Source organism: Columba livia, chromosome 1, assembly GCF_036013475.1.
Source record: "Columba livia isolate bColLiv1 breed racing homer chromosome 1, bColLiv1.pat.W.v2, whole genome shotgun sequence".
Taxonomy (NCBI): domain Eukaryota; kingdom Metazoa; phylum Chordata; class Aves; order Columbiformes; family Columbidae; genus Columba; species Columba livia.
In genome coordinates, this window is record NC_088602.1 from 109,324,953 (window position 1) to 109,349,349 (window position 24,397).

The 24,397-nt window shown below is 38.9% G+C and overlaps 1 protein-coding gene across 3 annotated transcripts; it reads right to left on the reverse strand.

The window, feature by feature from the left end:
* TXLNG (taxilin gamma) lies at positions 1-24,351 on the reverse strand. 3 transcript variants are annotated; one of them, XM_065072391.1, is made up of 10 exons: positions 24,183-24,351; positions 14,824-15,136; positions 14,046-14,137; positions 10,531-10,701; positions 9,611-9,805; positions 8,274-8,393; positions 7,152-7,226; positions 4,899-4,991; positions 4,267-4,362; positions 1-3,279 (listed from the first exon to the last, which is right to left on the reverse strand). In XM_065072391.1, the coding sequence occupies exons 1-10, from the start codon at positions 24,291-24,293 to the stop codon at positions 2,959-2,961; spliced, it is 1,587 nt and encodes a 528-aa protein (XP_064928463.1). In that variant the 5' UTR covers positions 24,294-24,351; the 3' UTR covers positions 1-2,958. The 3 variants fall into 3 exon arrangements, with proteins under 3 accessions (XP_064928463.1, XP_064928477.1, XP_021153449.2); XM_065072405.1 differs by lacking the exon at positions 24,183-24,351 and adding an exon at positions 23,935-24,101; XM_021297774.2 differs by lacking the exon at positions 24,183-24,351 and adding an exon at positions 23,383-23,496.
* Positions 24,352-24,397: the final 46 nt, after the last annotated feature.

The following is a 24,397-nucleotide window of genomic DNA, read 5'->3' on the forward strand; positions in this document are numbered from 1 at the left end:
TATTAAGCATACTTATTTACTTAATCTATACAGAATCGAGTAGATAAAATTTCAGATTCACATTAGTGAAAAATCTCTACAAAATGTTTTTGAAAAGCAAAACAAAGACTGCCTGTTCATTTATCATTTTTCCTCATGAAAGCAGACATGGGTTGTAAAAATAAAGCAGTGTGTTTAGCACAAACTAGATTTCTGCATCACTTTTTTCACAGTTATTTCCATCTACAGTCCAAAGAGGTAGATTTTCTGCAACACCTGAGAATTGAACTGTAACATAACCAGGTGTAATGAAAAGAAGGACAAAACGTTAGAGATACAGCCCTAACTTGCTTGCGTACGCATACAAATATTTGGATCTTGCATCACATATAATTTAGCCTTTTGCAGCTTTATCATGGTGAAACTGTCAATCAGGCCCCAGAGTTCTGGCAACCAGACATACGCATTTCAGGCTACATCAGTTCACAGCCCAGGTTAAATAGTTTACGTTAGTGGGAGAAAGGCATTAATACAAGTTGACGTAAAACCCCTACTGAAGCCAGTTTGGCTGCAGACTGGCAGTGCAATAGCCTGCTGTACGGCAGATCAGTTAGAGTGCTGAGCTTATCCCTTATAGAAATTTGTCTTTTTTTTTTTTCCTTTTTTTAACATAACTCTTTGAGCTATGCATGAAACTGTATTGACTGGTTTCAGGAAGCAAAGTCCAGCTCACCTTGGCCAAAGAAGTTGCTATGACATTGGTGTGTTAAGGGTAGGAAAGATATCCCCCCCCTCTAAAAGCCTTTCACTTGGGATGTTCTGCATCATTTACATGTAAAGTCAGTAACAAATATATTTGTATTGCTGGTCTATACATATGTCATGTCTCTAAAAGCCCTTTAAAATATTCTTCATCAGGGTCCACAAATTCTCTCTTGCCTCCACATAGAATAAGCACTGTAGAAAGAATTGTTAAAGATACAAATGTCCAAATAATAAATTGTAAAAATAGAAAACTTCATGTCCTACCTTGCCAAGGGTATAATGCATCAGATACAAAGTTTTTCACTTTTCCTCAGGAAAGTTACTTCATGCGTAGTGTTAGCTGAAAACCAGTTCTTGCAACAACCATTTTTTTTAAGCAGTTTGATTCTATAAAGCAAGTAATTTGAAAAGCAAGTCTGAAATACTCCTTTCCAGTATTTTTATGCTATATGGTTAGCATGATTAACATTTCAAAGCTCTGAGTCTAACCTGACTGCTCATTGCTACCTTCTTTTCATTCCTGCATTGTGCTTGGACCACAAACACAAAACCCGCACACATCTAGGAGAAAGACGGCCAGCTTCCCATTTGCTCCACCATTTAACAAGTGTCAGTTTTGCACAGTTCCTCCCAGTGGTATGAGCTAAAACACATTTATCAGGCCTCACACAACCTTACTCTCTTTCAGAGACAGCTACATTATTTCAATGTACATCACTACAGGAAAAGGATATCAGGAGCTCAGTGCAGCCTGAACATTCAAGTAATTTCGCCACTAAACTGTCAAGGGCAACGAGGGTGGGAAGCTCATGGAGAGATGTGCTTGATTCAGAAACCCCCTCCCAAGTAAGTGCAAAGAACTTTAAGTACCAGAAAAGGCTACACATGCTCGTATTTCTTAAAACTACAGCAACCAAAGCTAGAAAATAAGTACATGGTAACTAAAGTTAAGGGTAGCTTGAAGTTATTTCACACATTGTCTTGCCAAAAAATAAACATTGGTCCTAGTTTCTCTCAGAAGTCAAAATATGAATATCAAATTCTCTAGGAAAAGACTACACGGATTAAGGTCAACAAGGGAGCTTTGCTTGTGGTATGCAAGTACCACCTTTACCAGACAACCTAACTGGGAAGGCACGCTGCCAACTGGTACAGCTTCGAGGCTGAGTGTGCAAGAAACTCCATGTTGTACTTCAGGAAGAGTATTTGAATCTACACGTTCAATTAACCAGCATACACTTAACTAACGCTTAAACGCATTGCATAAAAGGCTATTAGAGAAAGCCTATACGCCACAGACTTGTGTCTTCCACACTTCTGGCAGGAAATGTCTATTTTCCAGCCCTTTGGATAATCCAGAGATTCATCTAGACAGTGACAGATTTCTCTGGTCAGGGTACCCACATGATGGACACACGGCAGCTCAGAGGGAAGAACGTGACCGACACTTGTGCAATAGGCTACACAACTGCAAAATTCCACTCTGCGACATTGCTGTACATCTTCTCACGCATTTGTATTTAACACGTTCACAGGCAGGGCAAAGAGGCCAAACCCACCTTCACAACACAACCCTGAGAAGTCTGCAAAAAGTTGTACACCCTGTTTCACCAGCTGCAAATCAATGTATTTCAAAGATGGTTTTTTTCATACCATGAAGTACATAAAACCCTTTAAACTTATCTTTTACTATATTCCGGACCTTGGTCATTCGTATATATGAAAACGTACTACAGGGGAAAGCTGACATTTTTTACTGGCCATTAGAAATCCTTACGTAGGTAAATTTACGGGGAAAATTGGTAATCTTCAGTATACTGAGCGGCAAATCAACGAGCAAAACTAGAATGTTGTTCTTTAAACCAAAAAAGTGACATGCTGTCACTGTTTTCCCCGGAACGATGTTGTATCTGTACACGGTCTTCCATGACAGTGATTTGTGTTGTGGGGAGGAAATGCACATGCATCCTTTTATGGAAAAATATTTTCTTTTAAAAAATGAGGCAGATGTGCAACACAGTTGTGGAAAATTTATAGTTTAAGCTATTTAAAGCTGCTATGCAGCTTCCTGTACCACATAAGTCCAGTAGTTCTAAGAAAATACAGATATGGTAGAAAAAGTAAGAAAATTTTCACCACAAAACCAAATAGTTACCACCAACAGAGAAAGTTATACACAAAATATATCTCTCGATACAGTGTTTACACTTTGTTTTAGTCTACAGATTCAGTGCCAGGAACAGGACTTGTCAAGACAGTCTTTTCAGAACTATTTGCCGCAAGTGATTGCACATGGGGTTGGATCCCTGGTTCCGTGTCAGTGGGAGTTCCCAGCTCCTCGTGGGAATTGAGCGTGCAGGACTGCAACACCTGCTCAGCAAGATCCACGTCTGCTTCTCTGAGAGAAACCTGCTCCTTCAGGACTTCCACCTTCTCGTTCAGCTCGTTCCTTTCTGTCTGAAGGGCCCTGCAGAGCTTCTCCAAACGCTCCAGTTTTATTTGAAAGCCCTTGTATTCTTTATCTCTTACTGTTTTCTGAAGGACAAAAGGAAAAAAAAGCTCTGTGATCCAGCTGATTTTTTCTTTCTTAAATTAATGAAAAGAATCACCAGTATTTAATCCTAGATATTAAGCCTTAATTAATCCAGTAGGTCAAATTCTAGCATCCTTGACCACCACACTTCAGATGCTTTGTCTAAGCTGGAGTGGCAACTAACAGCTTTAGAAACAAGCAATGAGAACTGTCTAACTGCATAATACTCACTGTAACCGAGGGCTGCGTATTGGTGAGGATCCCAACACGAAGTCCGACAAAGCAGTCAATCCTAACCAAATAAGGGGAACTAGAGGGAGCACAAGGGCTTACAAATGGGAAATCTACAATCCAGCAGCAGAATCCAGGTCAGATGGTACCATACTCACAGCTCTCCCAACCAATGCCTTCAAAGGACAGAGGAAGATAAGCAGCACTATAGGAGAACCTATATGACCTAGCAGGGTTTAGCAAGAACATACATAATATACTTGAACATTAGACAGCGTAGGCAGGACTGTGTGCCTAGGGCCTGTGTGAAAACCATTTTAGCTCTTCTCTTGCTTAAGTAATGCCACCTTACGACCTCAAAAGCAGCAGCAGTGTGGGAAAATAACTGATCCCTTACGCACAGGTTATTTCCTTCATGTCAGCCTGCTGCACTGATTGACCTTTGCTCAGCATACTAAAATACAGCAAGTTCATTCAGCTGGTATGATTTCATACACATTATCCCACCAATTAAACAGTAAGCAAGGAAAGATGAGGCTGAATTTTTTGTTGTCTCAGGAGTTTAGATTCATACAGCAACTTTTTATTTTCCGTGTCTAAGTAAAACAGTACCATTTACACAAGAGGAAACAAAGGGCAGGCAATCCAAGAAGGGGCTACTGTGTATTATTTCTAGTTCTCTAAAACTGAAAAGCTGTACAAAGTTCTGCAGGACACAGACTCTACTTCAGCCATTCTGGTGCTTAAAAGATAATTACCTCTTCAGCCATTTGCAGAAGAGCCTTGTTGTTGTTTTCCCACTTTGTACGCCACACTATGGTTTCCTTTTCCAGTTTCTTAATCTTCTTTGTCATCTACAAAAAAATAAATAAAAGACTTAATTTTGTGGCTTGTGTTGCAATGTAGGTAGGTTTACATGAGAAATCCAAATTCTTAGTGCTACTTCCCAAGCCCAGTTTGAACAAGTTACTTTACAGAAAAATCCTTCTGCACAAAAATCAACCCTACAAATACAGATTCTGCATTCAAATAAAAGGTCGATTCTTAAAAGCAGCAGACTAGCAACCTTCAAGTACAATTAATAAAAAGCTCCAGGGAAATAAGTTTTAAAACATGAACACAGCCAAAAAGACTCGGAAGTACTGTATGCCTTTGATAAAACACTGAAATTGGGTTGCAGATATTATGCAAATGTCAAAAACTAGAAAAATTACATTTCTCTTCCATAATATGACAAATTCTTATGCCCTACTTTATGATCCAAATTAAATGTCAAAATACGCCATATTTTTTCAGAAGGGAAATACTGCTACAAAATCTAAAATGCATCCCACTAACAGCATGCACTTTTATATTACTTGTTATGAAACTAAGTAATTTTATAAGATACCTTCTCCATTTCTTGCCTGAAGGTTGTAAAGAGTTCATTACTTTTTGCCATGGTGGTCTGGAATTCTTCAAATTTATCCATGTAAAGAGAAAGCTGTGGGAAAGGAGGAAGGAACATTAATTTGAAGAGCTGTACACAAATACAAAAATATTAAGGTACGAGGCAAAATTAAACTCAAAATAGCAGAAGAGGAACTTTATTTTTTATATTACCCTACAATTTCTTTTTGAGGAGCATGCAAAACCTGACTGAAAGCATGCTATTCAAATTATATTAATAAAGGAGAGTTCTATGTTTATAGAATAGCAATATATCTTGAAGTAAAAAGGATATTATGTTTAATAAAATGTTGGAAAACATCACAGTTCATCACTATCTCATAAAAAAAAAAAAAAGTGGGCGTATATACACATACAGGAAATCCAGCATATGGTTACTGAAATTAAACTTTAAAAAAGACCTTTCCACCTTAACCAGCCAAAGCTAATAACCAAGTCTGGGACAAAATAAACATGATCCATTCTGGAAATCAAAATACAGATTCACTATTTATGAAATCTGCCCAGTGAAGAAAAATCATGGAAAGTCAATACTGACGTGGAATTCATTTAAGAGCAAAAAGCATTCCATTTTAAAAAAGTGAAGAGCATTGACATTTGATTACATAAAATGTTCTTGCCCCGCACCACAAAGTAAATCAGAACATATTTTGCTGTTCCTTCTTTAATTAACATAGTTTAAGAAAAATAGGTTATGGCTCTTATTAAAATGACTCATACTATCAGTGTGCAATTTGATGTTCTAAGAATACATGACCATTTACTAGTATCTTCTTACTCCAACTGAAGAGTAATCAGATTTCTCCATTCTTACATTGGGGGTTGCAGGACAATACAGCACAGAGCACAAAATACTGTATTTTACTCTAACAGTAGAGGAAATTTCATAACAGAAATTACCTAGCTTGTCAACAGTACATCGTGACTCTTTGCCATTATTGTGACTGAACTTTCCAGCTCATCTCGTCCTACAAAAAGCTGTCAGTCCCAGGAAACCACAAACTATACACATTGTTACTACTAAAAAGCATTAGAAAAAGGCAGTGGGATTTTAAATAAAGGGTAATCAACTTGAAAAAAATCATAAAAGACTAAGCGTGGCAAAAAACTATTTGGGACAATCTGGATATTATTGAGTTCAAGTCCAACAGAGATATGTGTGTGTGATTACATTTAAATACACACATACACTTTTAATATAACCATTAGAAAGCCTGGAAGAGAATTAGGTACAGTAAGCATGAAAAAGGGCATGACACAGAGCTTGCAAGGAGACTGAATACAAAACCTCAAAAAAATGAAGCAATAAAAGGAATAGCTACTGCTTCTCAGGTGCTATGACATCAGCTGAACCTGCCATCTCCCTTTGCCTCATGCCGAGCTCTTGTGTGGCCAATGACTGCAGGTGATGCAGAACCACAGTACAAAACTGGAGACCACCTCTCCACTCTCAGAGGGTATTTTGCTGTAGCATTTACAGCAAGGAAACCATCCGAAGACAGCAGTTTTTTGTGGACAGAGACACTCAGGTTACTAAATTTGAGTAACTACAGGGATAAACATGACATTGTTTGCTCACAATCCTCCACGACAGGACAAGATGGAAACCAGGAAGGAACAAACTCTAAAACCTGCATGGACAAAAATCCCCACCTAACTCTTCATAGTCAAAAGGGCCTCTCTGGTCCTGAACAGACATAAAAAACCTATATATATATATATATATATATATAAAAGTACCTTTGGAAAAGAGAACGGCTTCAGAGAAGCCAAGGAATGGTAAAGTAGCCGCCACAATAAATAGATTCTTAAGCCTTCATATACTCTAGTCTCTGTGATATTAACACTACTAAAGGATATTAACTCCAGCGATTCAGTGTTTAGCATCTTCCAGTAGCAGTACTCTCCAGATGTATTCAACGGCAAGTACAAAATGGCAAGCCTTTACAATTTATACTTCACTATTCAAGAGCTACCAATTGAAGAGTTATCATTGGAAATTAAATTTAAGACTTACTCGAAAAAATACCAGGTACTTTTCACAAGTGTGTTGTATCTAATAAATTATAACATTCTTTCATATGTTGTGTTACATTCACTACAATTACAAACCTCTGGATATTTTCTTTTTGGAACAGCTGTTACTAAAGACCGTGCCATACAAAAAAAAAAAAATATATATATATATATATACCTGTTGCTTCAGCTGAGCTTCCTGATGCTTCATCTGTTCACATTTGTGCCTGGACTCAGTAGCTTCTTTTAGCAGCTAAAAAACAATGCAAAAAAGCCACATAATGAAGCAAGTACTCCTAAGAATGGCTTAACTTGATCTATGAGGCAAAATGAACAAAGGTTAACAACACTTAAGGGCCCTTCAACCATGTTTGCTCACATGGGTTCTTTTATTACTATACTACACTTTCATATATACAATTTAAAGCATGTTCTGGCATGCAGGACTTTTTACTGAGACATTTTTCTGATTGGTAGCGTGAGTCAATATTTCTATTTCTGTAGCAAGTCTGAACTGCTAAATTTATATGAGCAGTTCATGAACAAACTGTATGTTGTCTATGACTGTTTTGTAACCTCTCTAATTTATTTTCCACTTCAATTTCTCCAGTCACTTTACAGACTAGTTCAAACCAATTTTGCTTCAACTTGACACCACTTTGTAGGTTCATCTTTGAAGAGATTTTCATCAGCTTCTGATTCCAAAATTATGTTCTAAAAATACAGAACAGTCCAATACTGGATGATCATTTTAAGATCACACAGGAAAAGTAAGGCTTTTGCCTAGAAGTTACAAATATGTAAGGAGCATAAAAAAAAAAATAAATCTTCATTTAAGTATTATTTTTTAATTGGAAGCAAACTTCTTGGAAGACTGCAGTAAATTCCTGATTACCAACATAAAAATAAGACATCAGGCATAGTTCTGGGGACAGACAGTTCAGAAAAGCATACTCTCTATTTTGCATCTGTTATTTCTTACAGCATAAAACCAGAAGTTACAACTCCTGACTGCAAGAAAGTACCTTTCATGTTTCAGTTCAAGACATCTTCCAGTCTAAGGAAAATCTAAATAATATCCAGCAAACAATAACATCACTTGCCTGTAAATATGGACATTAATATTGCAGGCATCATACACAAATCCCAGTCTCGCTCTTGATATCTATCCTACCTTTCAGAAGACAGTCCTCTCAATTTGCTGTATTTGCTTTGCTATTTATTTATTTTACTTTAAATAATGAAAAATCTTGTTTGGTGGGTTTTGTAATTTCTCTTAACATACAAAGAATTCACTTACAAACTCCCTTTCTCGCTGATGTTTTTCCTCTGCTTCTTTAATAAGTTGAGTAGTTTGCTGAAGTTTGGCATCCACAAGTTGCTGCTGCAGCTCTTTATGTTTGAACACTTTATCAATATGCTAAAGGAAAAAAGAAAACTATATTTGTCAAATATAAACAGTTCAATGGTCAATTAAGGTAAGTGTGCACATATGGGGAGATGCATGTTGTTTAGAAGTTTCATGCAAAAGAAAAAGCAGCAAAAGACCGTTTTACAAGCCTTTTTTCTCCCTCTATCTTCATACATTATATCTACACTTTTGTCTTTCATGGAAACCAGACACATATTTTATTACATTGATACAGTACAGTCAGTCACTTCACACCAGACATTTCAAAAATTCTGTAACAAGTAGTCTGCATCCTTTCTTCTAAAGTTGGTGTACCTACCTCTAATCCTTATTTTACTTTGTTACTTCTAATTATCTCATTGTAGATGCAAATATTTCACAATCACAAAAGGTAGGGAACAAGTCTACAGAGAGCTTTCTAACTGATCCACATTTAAAACACACACACAAAAAAACCCACTTGAGAAGTTATATTCCAAACATCCTGTGCCAACTAAGAACTCACAAACTAATCTTAGCTGCAGAACTCCTTGAAGCTTAGTTCTCTCTTTGACAAGGAGAACTGGCCGTTTTCCACTAGCATAGCTCAGACTGGCTAGGCTCACATACTGGTGCCAAGCTAGCTCAGTTAGCCCTATATTACAGTCATTTCCATGACATCAGTCCAAACATATTCTTAAAACATAGCTTATTTTGATTCTATGCCAACAAGAAGGAGCTACATATGCAAAGGACCTCCTAAAAACCCCTAACCTTAATGAACCAAAACCAATAAGATGGCAAATAACTCAAATAACCTCTCCCATTATAATGTGAAATTATATTTTAGAAGAACTTCAAACACCAATACCTATTTATATTGAAAATAACCTCTGGAAACCCACTCAAACAAGTCTGATCAGGGTGCTCTAACCTTGGCTAGATGAATTCCAAATACCTTTAAAGACAGAGGTTCCACAATCTCTGAACAACTTGTTTCTACTCAGCAGTTTTTACTGTGAAAGATTTTTTTCAATGCATCTTGAATTTAGATACGCAGACAGGAAAAGCAGATAGAGGGCCAAACGACTACTTAATTTTTCAAAGTAGTGTAGTAGAAAGAATAATTTAAAATATGTAGAAACAATTGCTGTAAAGTACTAGGGTTTCTTCTGCCCCTTAAATAATTATCTGATCCTCACAGTTAAGGAACTGACAGAATCCCATTAAAAGCATAATGCAAGCACCTCTTCACGCAATGCATACTGCTCAATGAGTTTCTTCAGTTTTTCCCCCAGTTCAATGTTTTCCTGGCGGAGCTTGGCGTTATGTATATCATGCTGTTCCAGTTGAGTCTGAATTTCATTCAGTGTAATCTGGAAGTGTGCAGTTGCTTCTTTCCGTCTTTCTTCTTCTTCACGAGCTTGCTGCATGTTTTCTTCCTTTTATGAGAGATTAACATGTTAAAGCCAAATCATGCACCTTTTTCATATATGAGTGAGAAACAATGGCAATAATTTACTTCTGTACAGTTCTATGGTGCCAGAGTTAACATAAGCCACAATCATAACATGCTATATGGTGACTATCCATATGAAGTACATGAAACAAAGAATCTAGGAATTCCAAAACTTTTGAGAATCTTGTCCTTACCACTACCAACATTATTCAGAGGCTGGTATTCTAAGATGCTACATTAATACCTTTGCAAACTTAAGAATTACCCAGCTGTTAAAAACAGCATTGATATTATAATGAAACCTCCTCAAACAAAAGAACCTCTTGGCTCCCTTCCATTTCATTCCCATCCATTATACTCTGACAGAATTAAGCCTTTTTTGATACCCTGCCATTTCATGCTGTTATTTCACTTGTGCTATTTTTTCCAGCAGGCACGAGCATTGCTCCCAGAAATAAATATGGCAAGACCACATACTTCAAGTAATATGAACCAGTTTGAGGTGAAAAAAAAAACTGGTAAGTTGAATTTCCCCCATATTCTTTACCTTAAAATCAGGCACACTTATGCCACATGCCTCTCACCTTCTGCAGGTACAGGTAACAGCTAAAAGTTGCAAGTAAAAAGCAGCAGTCCTTATTTTGAGCAGTAATCACTAAGAAATATTTCTGCCACCACTGGCACTGTAATTTATGTAAATAAACTAACCTTCAAAGTCTTGTTATGACGCTGTAGCTCCCGACAGAGAGATTCCAGTTTGCTACGTGCCAAGATGGCCTTGCTATGCTCACTCTGTAAGTGGACTTTCTCCTTCACAACTTGTGCTTGCTTCTTCTGCAGTATCTTCATCTGCTTTTGAACATTCCGGCTCTCCTCCAACTAACATTAGAGAGTATATTTATTAAATAAACACAGGTGAAACTATTTTTATGCATCTAGATGAGCACATTCAAACTTTTAAACATTTCAGATGAAAGCAAGGAACTGAAATAATTTCATTCAGACCCCAAGTTGATCTTAAGAGAAGCTCCCATCATCCTACAGACAACTCTAAATGTGTTAAGGACCGAAGGTGAAAATATACAAATTCCAACTTAATCAACATTTGCCTTTGAAGAACAGGGACCACGGACCTTTTGACCATGGCCTATCAGCTTGCATTCAGCTAATGCGTAGGACTAGGCCTGAGAAAGGAGGATGCGGCAGATAAAATTAAAAGCCAGCTGAGACCAGCTTTTCAACAAGTCACAACTTTTTCCACTCTCTTATCTATAAGGTTCACACAGCTGTTTATCCAACAGGTCTTGTTTTTACTATCAAAAAGAAAAAACCTACAGAACTGTACAGAGTTGGCTCTTGTCAGCAGGAGCTCCTACCAAATGAAGCAGTAATTGATAGAAGTTTCTAAAATGCTACAGTATTTCAGAAAGGAACAGATAAAACTAGCAGGCCTGACAAATCAAGTCAAATACTATTAAAGCTGCACTGCTCACACTTTGATGACTTAAGTGATCTGTAGTCTCAAGCATGTGAAGCAAAAAGTTCATTCAATTTCCTTTAGGCTGTTTAAATGGTAGAAGACAGTATTAAACTTTGTATACAGTGCTGACTTCAAAATCTGTTCTATGAACACCCAGTGAATAGAATTTTCTTCCATTAATATCTAGTTGAGAGTAAGTTCATTACACACAATTTTTGGGCTCCCTGAGAAACCATATTATTTAGAATCTGTTCTATTGTAAAGCAGGTAACAATGTTAAGCATAACACTGCTCCTTATTAGATAGTGCCTCAGCCTCGGGACACCACAGGAAAAGAAGGCTGGCAACAAGGAACATCACCATGACAGAAAAGAATACAATACTGGTTTTCTGAAAGAGCTCAAAACAATGCTGATGCACAAAAGAAAAAAAAAAAAAACAAAATTAAGGACCTCCATGACAACAGTAAATTAAATGTATCTTTAATCTAGTTTTGAGAAAAGGTATGTTAAGGTAATATTTTGATACTCAAACATAAAAAGACTGTTTCTTGAGTGGCCAGAAAAAACACTTCAAGTGGCTGTGCTGTTCGCATACCTACAGAACTTCAGGCCCCTAAAAGTATGCCAGTGTGAGACATATCACCAAGGATGCAAACCTTCCTGCATCACAAACTGATCTCCTGATAGATTCCAAATTAGAAAAATTAAAAATTGTGGAAGATCTTTTGCCAGGAGAGAGGCATTCCTACCTTCATTGTACAGTCCTTTTCATGAGACACGACTGAAAAACCTGACAGTGAGCTTTAAAGATGATGAATCTTTAAAAAAAGAAAAAAAGCATTGTAGGTGCACTGTCATTAACAGCTCAAACCTCTGCTGGCATTAAATCTGACGCCTATGCCAGTGGTTCACCACCACTGTCATGAAGAAAAGAACGCATCTTAAAAGAAACACAACCAGATCCAACCTAAACTTTCTAAGGGGAACAGAGTACCTCTAAGACTCATTCACCTAAGATAGAGCTACCGTTACACCCAGACAAGCTCCCACCCAATTTCCCAGCAGTTCAGAGCATCATGGGGAAAGCAACTTTTCTAGGATGGTGACTATCTGTGGACTGTGAATGCTTACTCTGCCTAGAGACTATGGATCCTCTCCTGGAAGGGGAACAAACCTGCAAACAGGTCTCTCCTGATTGCCAAGCTTCTTGAAGGAAATTGCAATTTGTTTGGTCTGGCTGTTCCCTAACTGGTTTGAGATCTCTCCTTCAACAAGGGAACCCAAAGTGAAGATGGTGCCCACTATTTTCTTTCGGCAGAAGTGAGGAATTCACCCTAATCTAGCTCCTCATGTCAGCCATCGTCACCACTGTGATTTGACATGGAAGACGTCCACTCATACAAAAAAGGTATCACATGCACAAGCCATTGCCCAGAAGAACTAAGTCATTTACTGCATTTTTCTCTCACAATATGAATGCTCATTTTTAGGTGGACTCTCCACCCTTCAGTTGCACTATGGAAGTATTGTTCCTCATTTAAATGAAAGTACCTTCTTAGAGAAGCTGCTGGTTTTGTGGGAAATTCACTCGTTAGCAAGAGTGTGCACGTGAGAGAGAACAAGGAAAACAAAGCAAAAACATAAACAGATGTCCAAGGAGGACTCAGGATTTCCTAAACAGAACTAATCTAAGTCTGTTCTTAAGTAATTAGTATTGCTTCTGTGACTAAAAACACTACTTGCTAACTTATCCTCAAAGCTCTGGAGACATCATTAATCTCAAAGAATAAGTAAATTTATTTCAGAAGCGGTATGCCTTGTTGTACAACCATTATGTCATTTTCAGAAACATTTTCATATATAATACACTTGACATCCACAGAAGGAAAATATTACACTGTTGTTAAGCTGTTCAGTTATCTCTTTAGTTTTGCATTCATTTTATAACTACAAATATGGTGGGAAAACATACACACAGAGTATTTCCAGGATTTCCATTCTTGCCTGTCCCTGCCTCAAGATGAACAAGTCAAGCATTTTTGTCTCCAGGCACACTCTGAAAAGTGAACTTATGAGCCTTTTTTCCCTTTCTAATTTTGCAATCAATTAATTTAGATAAATTTTAATTTATCCTATTTGGTGTGGGAATGCACCTAACAATCAATTACTGCTAACATTTTGCCCTTTTTGTTTGTTACTGAAGAAATGCATACTTTTTAATCTGTTCCTTTGCACGATCGGAAAGCATAAAGCAAAATTAAATCTAGTTCCTTCCAACTTCTCGTGCCCCCCCGCCAAAGTCGCTAAAGAGTTAAGTATAACTGAACTTTTTTTTTTTTTTCAAATCTCTATAGCACAGTATGTTCTTTCCCTTTATCCTAGGGGTATAAATTATAAAATGCTAGCACAAAAGCGTTATCGACAGACAAAAACTAGGAAAATAATTACTCCCAAAAGAAACTCTTAGCTTTTCTGTTGATCCTGATGTTATCCTCCAACATCAAGTTAACAAAAAGTTATCATAGCCTATTTTTCCTTTGAATTTAGGCAGTCATGTAGAAGTGAAATGACTACATGCAAGTTTGGCTGAAGCAATACTCACAATAAGCCTGAGGTTTTTTTTTCCCCTACCAACACTGCGGAATATTCAAAATCATTAACTGTCCTGTATTAGACGTTCTTGCATTCCAGAGCCAATATTAACACATGAATAACTCCTGCTATCTTTACACATTACTTACCAGATCAGCATACTTCTTGCACAAAGCTGCCAGCTTTTCCTCTGGAGTAGAAAGTGTGTTCAAGGCTTGCATTAATAATAGCACTTCTTTTCCTATGAATTACACGAAAGACAACCATGTTGAGAAAAAAAAATACCAGAAAGGCAGCCTGCCTCTAGAAGTAAAATATAGCACCATCAGAAATTAGTGTGAGTTAAGTTGTTCTCTGGTTTGATAACTGCATAATCCTAGTGGATGACAAAGGGGAATTTATCACAGTAAGAATAAATCTGTCTTGCCTATGAGCCATTATACAACTTGGATAGCAAAAGTTACTTTTACCTTACAACCACAAAAAAATTTGGTTTATAGCACAGATAAAACCAAAAATCTGAAAGAGTGAAATTTAAAAGGTTAAGTTTTGCTAATAAAGGATATTCACACAAGTGTTTTTAATAAGGCTTTAGAATTTAAATATCAGCAGTGCTCTGGTAGCATTAAACATCACAATCCCAAATTTAAAAGTTAATCCAATAATGAAAAATTTAAAAAGCTGATTAGTAATTACCAAATTGTCATCAGAGCTCCTGTAAAAACAGCATTACTAGCTGAAGGATTCTTATATATGCATTAACAACTGTCTTTTCCTAAGCAGAAGTGCACATTTTCTCTGAACATCCTGTTAAAGATGACAAGTTTTGGTTATAGAGTACACCTGAGACAAAGATAGAGCAAATGCACAGCTACACTACAAAAATATTAAAGCCATTTAAAAATGCAAATGCCAAAAAAAACATACCCAAAGTTTTCTCTTTGTGTTTTTCAATCTCTGGATCTTGTTGGCCATCGGGTGGATCAGTACGGGCTTCTTCTCTCCCAGGAGTCTCCTCACGAGACTCCTGGGAGCAGCACGTGGACCCCGGGTGCTTTCTGTTCTTTGTGATATATTCAGCTTCTTCCAATGGGCCCGTGTTTTCCAGGCCAAAGCAGTTGGACTGCGTGTGCTGCGACGCTGTATCGGACAATTCATTGTACTTGCTGTTCATCAGCTGGTCCTGGTTATTCAGTCCCGTCTCCGGAGATCCAGTTTGTTCCATTGCACCACCAAACAACTTCAGAAGGGAAAGGAAGATGTGAAAGTAAATAACCAAGCAACTGTATTTAAAATAAAAACTTGCACCTTTCCTTTGCTGGATAAATAAGAGTAAACTTCCACCATTATACAAGATGATACTCATTGTAGTTAAGACAAGTACATCAATAACTGTACACAGAATGAACCTAAAAGCTGATGAAAAAAACAGCACACAACAGCCTGAAGTATTAATTACTCTTAAAAAAAAACCCCTTTGATAACTTGTCATGGCAAAAACATTTATACTCTAGAAATAAAATCTGTTCTTAAAGCTCAAAGACTAATTGGCTATCATCTCAGATAATGTCATCTCATCTCACATAATGTCAAATGAAAACATTTCTCCCTCATAGCTCCTAAAAATATATCTCAAAAATCAACACAAAGTATACTAAATCTAAAACTCAGCAGGAGTTGACCTATCTTTGTGTACTGTTATTTGAAAAATACGGTACAGAAATTGAGACAGGAGGACACCATTATTAAAACCAACTTCATTTCATATGGGTTTCAGAAAACTGAAGATACCGGTTTTAAAATAATTCAAGAGACATACAGCAAGAAAGAAGGGGAAAAATAAACCTCTAGGAAGCCTAAAGAAATCAAAAAATACATTGTTTTGATAACATAGGTAGGGTAAAAGTTTGAACTACTTCAATCAGAATGCCACATAAAATTGACAGCTCATGTCTGGAGAAGATCTGTTGTTATAACAAGAACGATAAACAGGACCAGGAGCACATCCATTTTGAAATGTTAAAATTGACGTCTATGAAGTAATTTAAAAAGTGAATATTAACTGGCTTCAGATTTGGAATCCTATGACCTATGTGTCCTGATTTTGGCTGAGATAGAGTTAATTTTCTTCCTAGTAGCTGGTATAGTCCTGTGTTTGGGATTTACAATGAGAATAATGTTGATAACCGATGTTTTGGTTGGCACCAGTGCCTGGAAGAGTAGTCAAGGACATTTCAGCTTCTCACTCCATGCCAGGTGCACAAGAAGTTGGGAGGGGACACAGCTGGGACAGCTCACCCCAAATGGCAAAAGACATGTTTCATGACATACGACATCATGCTCAGTATATACTACACTGAGGGAAGAAGGAAGGAGAGGACGTTCAAAGTGATGGTTTTGTCTTCCCAAGTAACATGATGGAGCCTGGCTTTCCTGGAGGTGACCGAAAATCTGCCTGCCCATGGGAAGCAGTGAATGAATCCCTTGTTTTGCTTCGCTTGTGTGTGCAGCTTTTGCTTTACCTATTAAACTGTCTTTATCTCAACCCACAAGTTTTGTTACTGTTACTTTTCTGAATCTCTCCCCCATCCCACCAGGAGGAGTAAGAGAGTGGTTGTGTGTGGCTTAGTTATCAGCTAGGGTTAAACCATGACACTATGATTTTTAACCATACATTGTTTCTGCTCAATTAAACAGAACTTTCCTGAAAGATTTCTTAAACCCCCAAATGTTTAATCATTTAACCAAAAAGTTAAACATCACCAGCTGTTTTAACACTGCAGTGATATATCCATATTTTGGAGCAGAAAACCTAATGATAACACTCCACAGCTTATTAAACAGCTACCAGACTTCTTTCTCAATCACCAGAACAACATTCTCAATTCATAGAAACATTTAAGGCTGAAGAGGACTTCAAGGGTGTTTGGTTGGGTGTCTTTTTGTTTGTTTCGTTACACTACAGAGACTGGCACTTAGGACAGTACTTGAAGGCAATAGTGTATTTTTTTGCTGTCTACTTGCAATCCTACTTCACAACATCCGTACATAGTTAAAAGTATGATAAGCAGAGCTGAACTTGTTTTATTGCCAAAGTCATCCTTTCTTATCGATTTATTTTCACTTAACTGAAAGTAATTAAGCCACAACGAATTATTAAAAAAACGGGCTTGTTTACAGGCAGAGCTATACTGTTTAAGCACAAATTTATTTCAGATTATCTTATATATTAAAAATGTGCTAATTCTTAAAAGCTGTGAATTTGCGCTGGGTTTTATATTCTGCACAGATGTACTGTTTTCCTCTTCAAAAGGAATTAGCCGACATCAAAGGAATGCAGCCAACACTAATAATATATTGTGAGATGTATTTCAACTCCCAATTTGTTCAGCATGCTTGGAAGAGTTATTTAAAAATCATTAAACAGATAAGCATTAATATTGTAAAAAACACATAACAGCTTAGTTGTTCTCTATACTTAAAACAAGTCCCTTGCTTTAGACCTTGTTCTCAGTCCTGATTCAGTCTTGAGAAGACGGAATTCACATAATTTCTTTCACAAAAGACAATAAGCTTTTAAACTGCAAATAATCTGTATAAACATTAAGGAGTAACTTTCGACTTATCAAGGAATATTCCCTTTGTGCTCCTCTTTACAAGCGTGGAAATGATGCACCTGTTTTATGGACAAATATAAACAGACTGCAGTTTTATCATTCCCAATTATGTCAGACAACATACTTGATAAATGCTTGCAAAGGTAATGCAGTAATAGAATTAGTGTAACAAATAACCAATGCCAATGTCATTTAACAGGTGACTTTTTAGAGATGTAAAATGCAATTTTGTTTCTTTAGATTGCCTTAAACCATGAGGCTTCTATTGGCATGGGAAAGGCTTACCCCTCCAAGCTTACGGTCAGCTTAACAAACACGATACGCTTCTTAAAAAGGGACAAGAGATGAGAAAACAGCAGAGCTCATTTAATCTTTTTCTAGGTACCAATGGTTGAAACTGTGGCACAGATCTTCTCTAAAAAACACAATTCAAACAGAAGCTGAAGGTACTGTGTCACATTACATTGACAAAGCAAGAAAGATTAGAGGTACCTGGACACAACATTATACCAGAGTAGAAATGCACTACCAGTGCAACAGCCGAAACTTGCAAGCTTTTCCATGGCAAAGAATGTGAATTTCCAATTCAGACACTTGTGCCTAAGATGCTTGTCAAAGGTAGGGGAAATCTGCTCTAAACTCAAGTTTCTGGTTTAGCACCGTATTTCCAGACTTTCTGAAATCCACAAACAGACTCAAAATTTTCTTTTGGAAAGCGGAGCACAAAATTGCCAGGAACTCCAACAAGGAGTCGAGAAGGCCTGACTGGCTGTGGTTACACATAGAACAGCAGCTGTAACGGCTCTCTTGCTGTCCTTTCATTCCTCTTTTTCACGCCTGCCTCTGTTGTGCTAGCAACAATATTCCTGCAACATGTTTTAACACAGTTTATAGCCAGATCAGTACCGCAACCCAGGTCACTGAACAGCAACAGCCAGTCCTGCCAACCAGAAGTGCTAGTGTGATGTCTGGAAAGAAGCCAAAGCACCAGAGTCACTAAAAAACCACCACCACAAAAAAATCCAAACACCGACACACCACGAAAAAACCAAAACACAGCATACACACATAAAAAGAAAGAAGCCAAACAAAACCAGAAAAGCCCCAAACAAACAAGTCAACCTAATCACAGCCAGAGCACAAGTAACTAAACAAAAGATACCTTTCCCTCACCAGAGGTAGGTAGTTAACACTGAGTACTGAGGTACTGAACACTGTCAGCAAGATGATGTTCACAAGAAGCGCTGCTTCATTCACATTTAGGCAACACAGATTTTTCACTGGCTTTCATCTGAGAAAATTCAGCCATTTCTGGGGTAAAAATAACAACTACTGTCAGGGATGTACATGTGACCAGTAAGTTGCAAAATGCCCAGCTCTAGTAGCAAACCATCAAAGTAACCGAAACACCTGTCAGTTCAGAGCTGGCAATTGACAAGCATATTTCAAAGCATCTGGAAGTTTCACAGAGTGAACTCCACCACCTCATTAATTCAGCAGAGCTTTTTGTAGAAGTCAAATTAGGTGTCAGTCCAGTTCTTTACTGACAATAGTAATTTCTCAACTCTGAGTATTCTCCATCCTTTGTCAAAAAACCTACAAGGATTTTCAGAACTTTAGACTCATTTTCTGAAGTCTAACAGGGAAGGCAGAAATTACCTATCAGAATACTGAATTGAAGAAAAAGGTTTCTGTACAAGTGTCTTGTACATCTCAAATACATTTGAAAATATTAGCAACAGTGAAAAAACTAGAGAACTTGTCAACCTTCTTTTTGGTTTTCCAGGGAACATGGAACAAAGTCAAGCATAGTGACAAGCAAGCATGCTCCCTGCAAAACCAAAGCTCAGTGTGGCAGCAGACAGTTCCTGTAATAATATACAATTTTCTTAGCTTAAATAAAATTAAAAATTGGTGACTGCAAGCTAGAATACTGTATCTAAAGACGTGGTTCTACCAGTAGCTAGACCAACCTGATAACATACAAAAAATAACCTTAAAAAACACCCCTTAAATTCTATCAAGTTGTAGCCAAACTGACTCCAGTGACACAACATACTAAAATTCTATTGTATTTAACCTGGATTATGAAGTGTTCGTTTTCCATTTTAAACAAGAGAAGTCTGTTATTGCCTGAAAGGGGCTACAACACTAACAGTTTAATGACTTCCTGATTATGATTAACAGTTTCTCCATTAGTGCTGTGAGCTGCCACTTTAGATAGTAAAAGCATAACCAGAAGTCTGAACAGCCTTCTTAGACTCATTTTTAAAATGCTTTAACTGCAGATAGTTTTAGATTTGATCTGTATCAAGCTTCAAGTTGGAGTGTAGCAATAACACACGTCCACATGAAGAATTTTAAGTACTAAACCACATTAGTATCACTGAAATTGCCCCCCTCTTATGAGACAATGGTCACAACAACCACAGTTACTACCTCTATCTTGTCAAATGTGTGCTCATCAGACCAGTGAACTTCTCAGTTTAACATTCCAGCCAGAGCAGAGAACTTCCAACAGCACATTGTATAATAGCGCTGATTCAGTACTGACTGAATAAAAACAAAACAAAACCACTCCACCACAGACCTTCTACTGAAATAACCATCACCTTTTCTAGCTGCTACCATGCTCTCTCAGCTGGCTTCCAACCTCCAGTTTTCGAACCAGCTTGAGTGATAGCTGGCTTATAATGTGACAGACCAGAACTAGATTGTTACACACACCTAGAAAGATTTTTCAGTGATACACAGGGTATGTTGCACAGATAACATGCCACTTCATAAAATGACAAAATTTATCACAATTCAAAACTCTGCCATTACAAAATAAGACACCACCTACCTAGCTGTGAAACCAGCTCTTACAAGGTGCTGATATTTCTGAATAAACATATCATCTTCAAGATATTTAAGACAGAGTTACAAGCCAAACAACTTGAAGATGCCTGTAAGGAAGTCACTGGTAACATCACTCCTGCTCACCCCAATGTTTTTGTTGTCTTCTGCCCTGTTCTCTCAACTTGTACCTTGATCAAAAAGGCACACATTGGGAAAGCTCTACCTTACTTCACACCTAAAAGACGAGAGTGCAAGACAGGTGTCCTATATATGAAATACGGCTATGATCACAAAAGCCTAAGCCAACTTTTCTTCAAACACTACTGCTTCAGCAACATGTGCTGCACATAAAGACAAAACAGACACCTAGGCAGAACTTACACACCAAAATGTATCACGAACAGACTTATTTTCTTTTTCTAGTAGCTACAAAAGTCTGTAACATACAGTGTTATCAAAAATATACTGCATTTATTATTGGTGCTACGTATAACTATACTGTATACTCCCGCGCACACACATACGCAATCTTCCCTACCTAAAACACCTCTCTGTAGCTCTTATTAAAAGAAACTATAACTAGTAGGTACAACAACACTCTTTCTCTCCTAAATGTTAGTAAATTATCCAGAGGAAAAAAAAAAAAAAAAAAAAAAGGCAAGCACTAGCATTAATCTATCTAGACATCTCCTACATTCCCCAAAGTAGCAGGTGGCCTACACTGTGAAAAGAGTCTCACAACATTAACCTTCAGAATTGCTAATACTTTCAAAAAATATTCTGGAAGCTTTAGAACAAACATATGTACATAAAACAGATTTTCACAACTGTAAGACAATCTAAATTAAAAAAAAAAAAAAAAAAAAAAAAAGGCTCAGCATCAGGCTCCAGAAAAGACCATTTGCGTAACACTGTTCCTCTGACTACATTTTCAAACTTATCACACACACAACTGGAATATTAGCCTTACACCCCTATCCTGATCAATTACATTAAAAAAATATTGTGGCAGAAAGTACATCATATTTACCATAAATGTTTATTGTTTATAACAAATTTCAGGCTTCTTGCATTCCAGCAATTTACTTTTACCTGCTAACACAAGAAAACTTACTTTGAAAACACGCATGTATTATAATACACTTTTCCTCAGCACAGATACTTAATGTAACTTAACTGTATTGTGCTGAAAATCAGTTTGAAGTCATTCTTGGTAGTAATTTTATTCATGGTTTCTCCATAAAAACTAGCACTTGGGGCTGTCACAAAATTTGAGTTTGAATTTTATAGCAGGTGCACCTTCATCCACTGGTTTAGACACAGTAACTCATACGCTTGTGACTACAAGACTAGCTTATTAAGATTATTTGTCCATGCAGTACTTCTCTATACTGTGCTCACTGACCTAAATCATCATGTAGTCTAATTATACCTTTCTGAAAACCTGATGGCCCCTGAGGTGGCCTCCCCACTGAACTAAGATCTGAGTTATGAGATCAGAAAGTCATTTCAAACAAACATTCCTCCTTGTTCTGTCATTACATTAAAAATTATGTTCTGTGCACTCATTTATCTTCTTTCAAAATACCGGAGTGAGGCACTTGCTGTATGGCACATCATTAGTTTCAAAGCATCACAAGGTTAGAAGTCCCAACACAGCAGGAAGAAGATTAAGCAACATCTGCTTTGGAAACCTGCATTTTATATTTATAAAAAGTCAACAGAATTCCACCGCTGTTGGCCTTACATTCAAAATATGGTCTTTGATACCGGTTCACTTATATTCTCACATGGCTATTGCTTATGGGCCTTACTTTTTTCAGTTGCCCTTTCCATGCTTCTTTCTCTTTCAGTGGCCTCATGACAACACTCCTGCTCTTAAAAATAGCTGGTTTATTTACCTCAAACATAACCACAAAGGAAAAAACAAAACAAAGAGGTTGGATTTGTATCATTTTTCTTTGTCGTGTTCCAAAAACAGATTAGAAATATCTCTGCCCTGTTTTAGCTTAAAAAAATAATAAAAACAAACCCTACTTCCTGTAATTCTAGCAAAAATTTCACTGGAGTAACCCAAAGCTTAAATGGAAACTTTCAGTGCACCTATATGCAGGGCAAGTGCTGCACATTTCACGAGGCCTTCTTTAATGCAAGCATCTGAGACAGGTGATAATTAAGAAAACATTTAATATAGCATGAATCACTTCCGTCAATGAGGTTTCACTTCCTCTTTACTATAAAACTAATCGTTTTCTAGTCATCCACAGCACATTTCTGGAGAAAGCAGGGTAGACAAGTTCTGAATTCCCAATGCAAACAGGTCACAAGGAAACTAAAAATAAAGAAGCTCCTGTGTACCAAGGCAGGGGGAGGGAAACCTGCAAGAGATTGCTGAAGGATTTTTAATTCACAAAAAAAGTTCAAAGGAAAATCTGCTTTATATTCCCTGTCACAAGCCACCATTTATTTCATATACCCACAGTCAAATGGACTTTATGTGGAGATGCTGTTTTTTTCATTTTGTTTTGGTTTTTAGTTTTTAAACAACGTCACCTTCTGCTTTCATAGTGGACACTGAAGTTACTTAAAAGCCACTTCCTAGTAAAATCTTCAGAAAACACACAGCAGAAAAGATAGCTCTTCACGGAGAAAAACTAGCTCCATAGCCTCCCAAATCTCTCTCCAAAAGCCAAACTAAACAAACACCACAGAGTTACTATTTCTGGGATGTTATTATCTTTTATATGTCAGAAAAAAGAGTTACCACAAAAAAGGCACTTGAATTTATGCAAGGAGACAGGATAAGATCCCAAAGTGGCACATGAGATAACCAAGGCGGTTCTGTCATGTAAAACACTCTAGTGGTGATACTACCTTTAGGAGAAAACTAATACACATTCTATGTCTTTGCTGTTCGGGTTTTCCTAGAAAGATGCATAAAAGAAATTACTGTAAAGTCACTAAGGATGCCAGGACACCGTTGCTTTCAGCGTAGTTTTGGCAGATAAAGAGAAAAGGTCATTTTTACCTATTTCGGAGGGTAACGGAATGTTCCTGCCACCCCTGGTCTCCCCCCACCGCGCTGGAGCCAGGCAGGGTGGCCAGGCGGGAGGGGACAGGCAAGCGGAGGCAAGCGGGGGCAGGCGGGCGAAGCCCCGCCGCTGCCAGGCGCACCTCTCACCTCAGCCACACCGCTCGCCCTGGCGAGCGCCAAGTGCCGGCAGCGGCGCCGGGGCTGCCCGACACCGCCGGGCCGCGGCCCCTTCCCCTTCGCCGGGGCGAGGGCAGGGGGGACGGCCCAGCAGAGCCCCCGGGGAGGCCGGCAAAGGCCCCCAAGGCCGTCCAGACCCTTGCCCGCGCAGCGGCGAGCGCGACGGGCCCCCGTCCCCACCCACCGGGCCCCGCCACGTGCCGCCGCCCCCAACGGCCCGCCGCGCGCGCGAGGCAGGGACTGCCCCGCCCCCGCCGAGCTCCCCGCCAGTGGCCGGAGCGGGAAGGCCGGGGGGGCAGAGCCACCCCCAGCCCCGTCAAGCGAGCACGGCTGCCCGGGGGCGATGCCCAGACACCCCCCAACACGCACCCGCGGCTGCAGCGACAGGTCCGGTCTCGGGGGAAGCGGAGCGGCGCCCGGCCTGCGCAGCGCAGGCTCCCGAGAGCGTGGAGAAGCAGCGAGGGCACTACCTGCCCCAGCCCCGGGCGCCCAGGCTGGCCGGCAGCGGAGCGCGGAGGCCGCATGGGGACGGGGGAGGCGGGGATCAAGCCACCACAAGCCGGTGGGGCGGAGAAGGAGAGCGCCCTCCCCCCGGGCCCGACTGCGCGCCGCCTCACCTGCGGGCTGCCGCTCGGGGCCGCCGCCGCCTCGCCGCCACTGTGGCGCCGTCCCGCCGCGCTGCCGCTGCTGCCTCCTCCGCGCGCTGCCTCCGCTCCGCGCGTCGCCATGATGTGACGGCAGCATCCAAACAAGCTGCCGAACCAGGGACACCGGAAGCCCTCCCTGCGGGCCCGCCCCCTCCCCTGACAGCAGCCAATCGCCGCGCACCGCT

Bases quoted from the DNA above. Each gene is read 5' to 3' on its own strand.
- TXLNG (XM_065072391.1), bottom strand. From the start codon at position 24,293: ATGGCGACGCGCGGAGCGGAGGCAGCGCGCGGAGGAGGCAGCAGCGGC. The intron at 15,137-24,182 runs GTGAGGCGGCGC...TCCCTTCTGAAG, and splicing joins CCCCGAGCGGCAGCCCGCAG to TTGTTTGGTGGTGCAATGGA. The intron at 4,363-4,898 runs GTATCTTATAAA...ATTTTTTTGTAG, and splicing joins TCAGGCAAGAAATGGAGAAG to ATGACAAAGAAGATTAAGAA.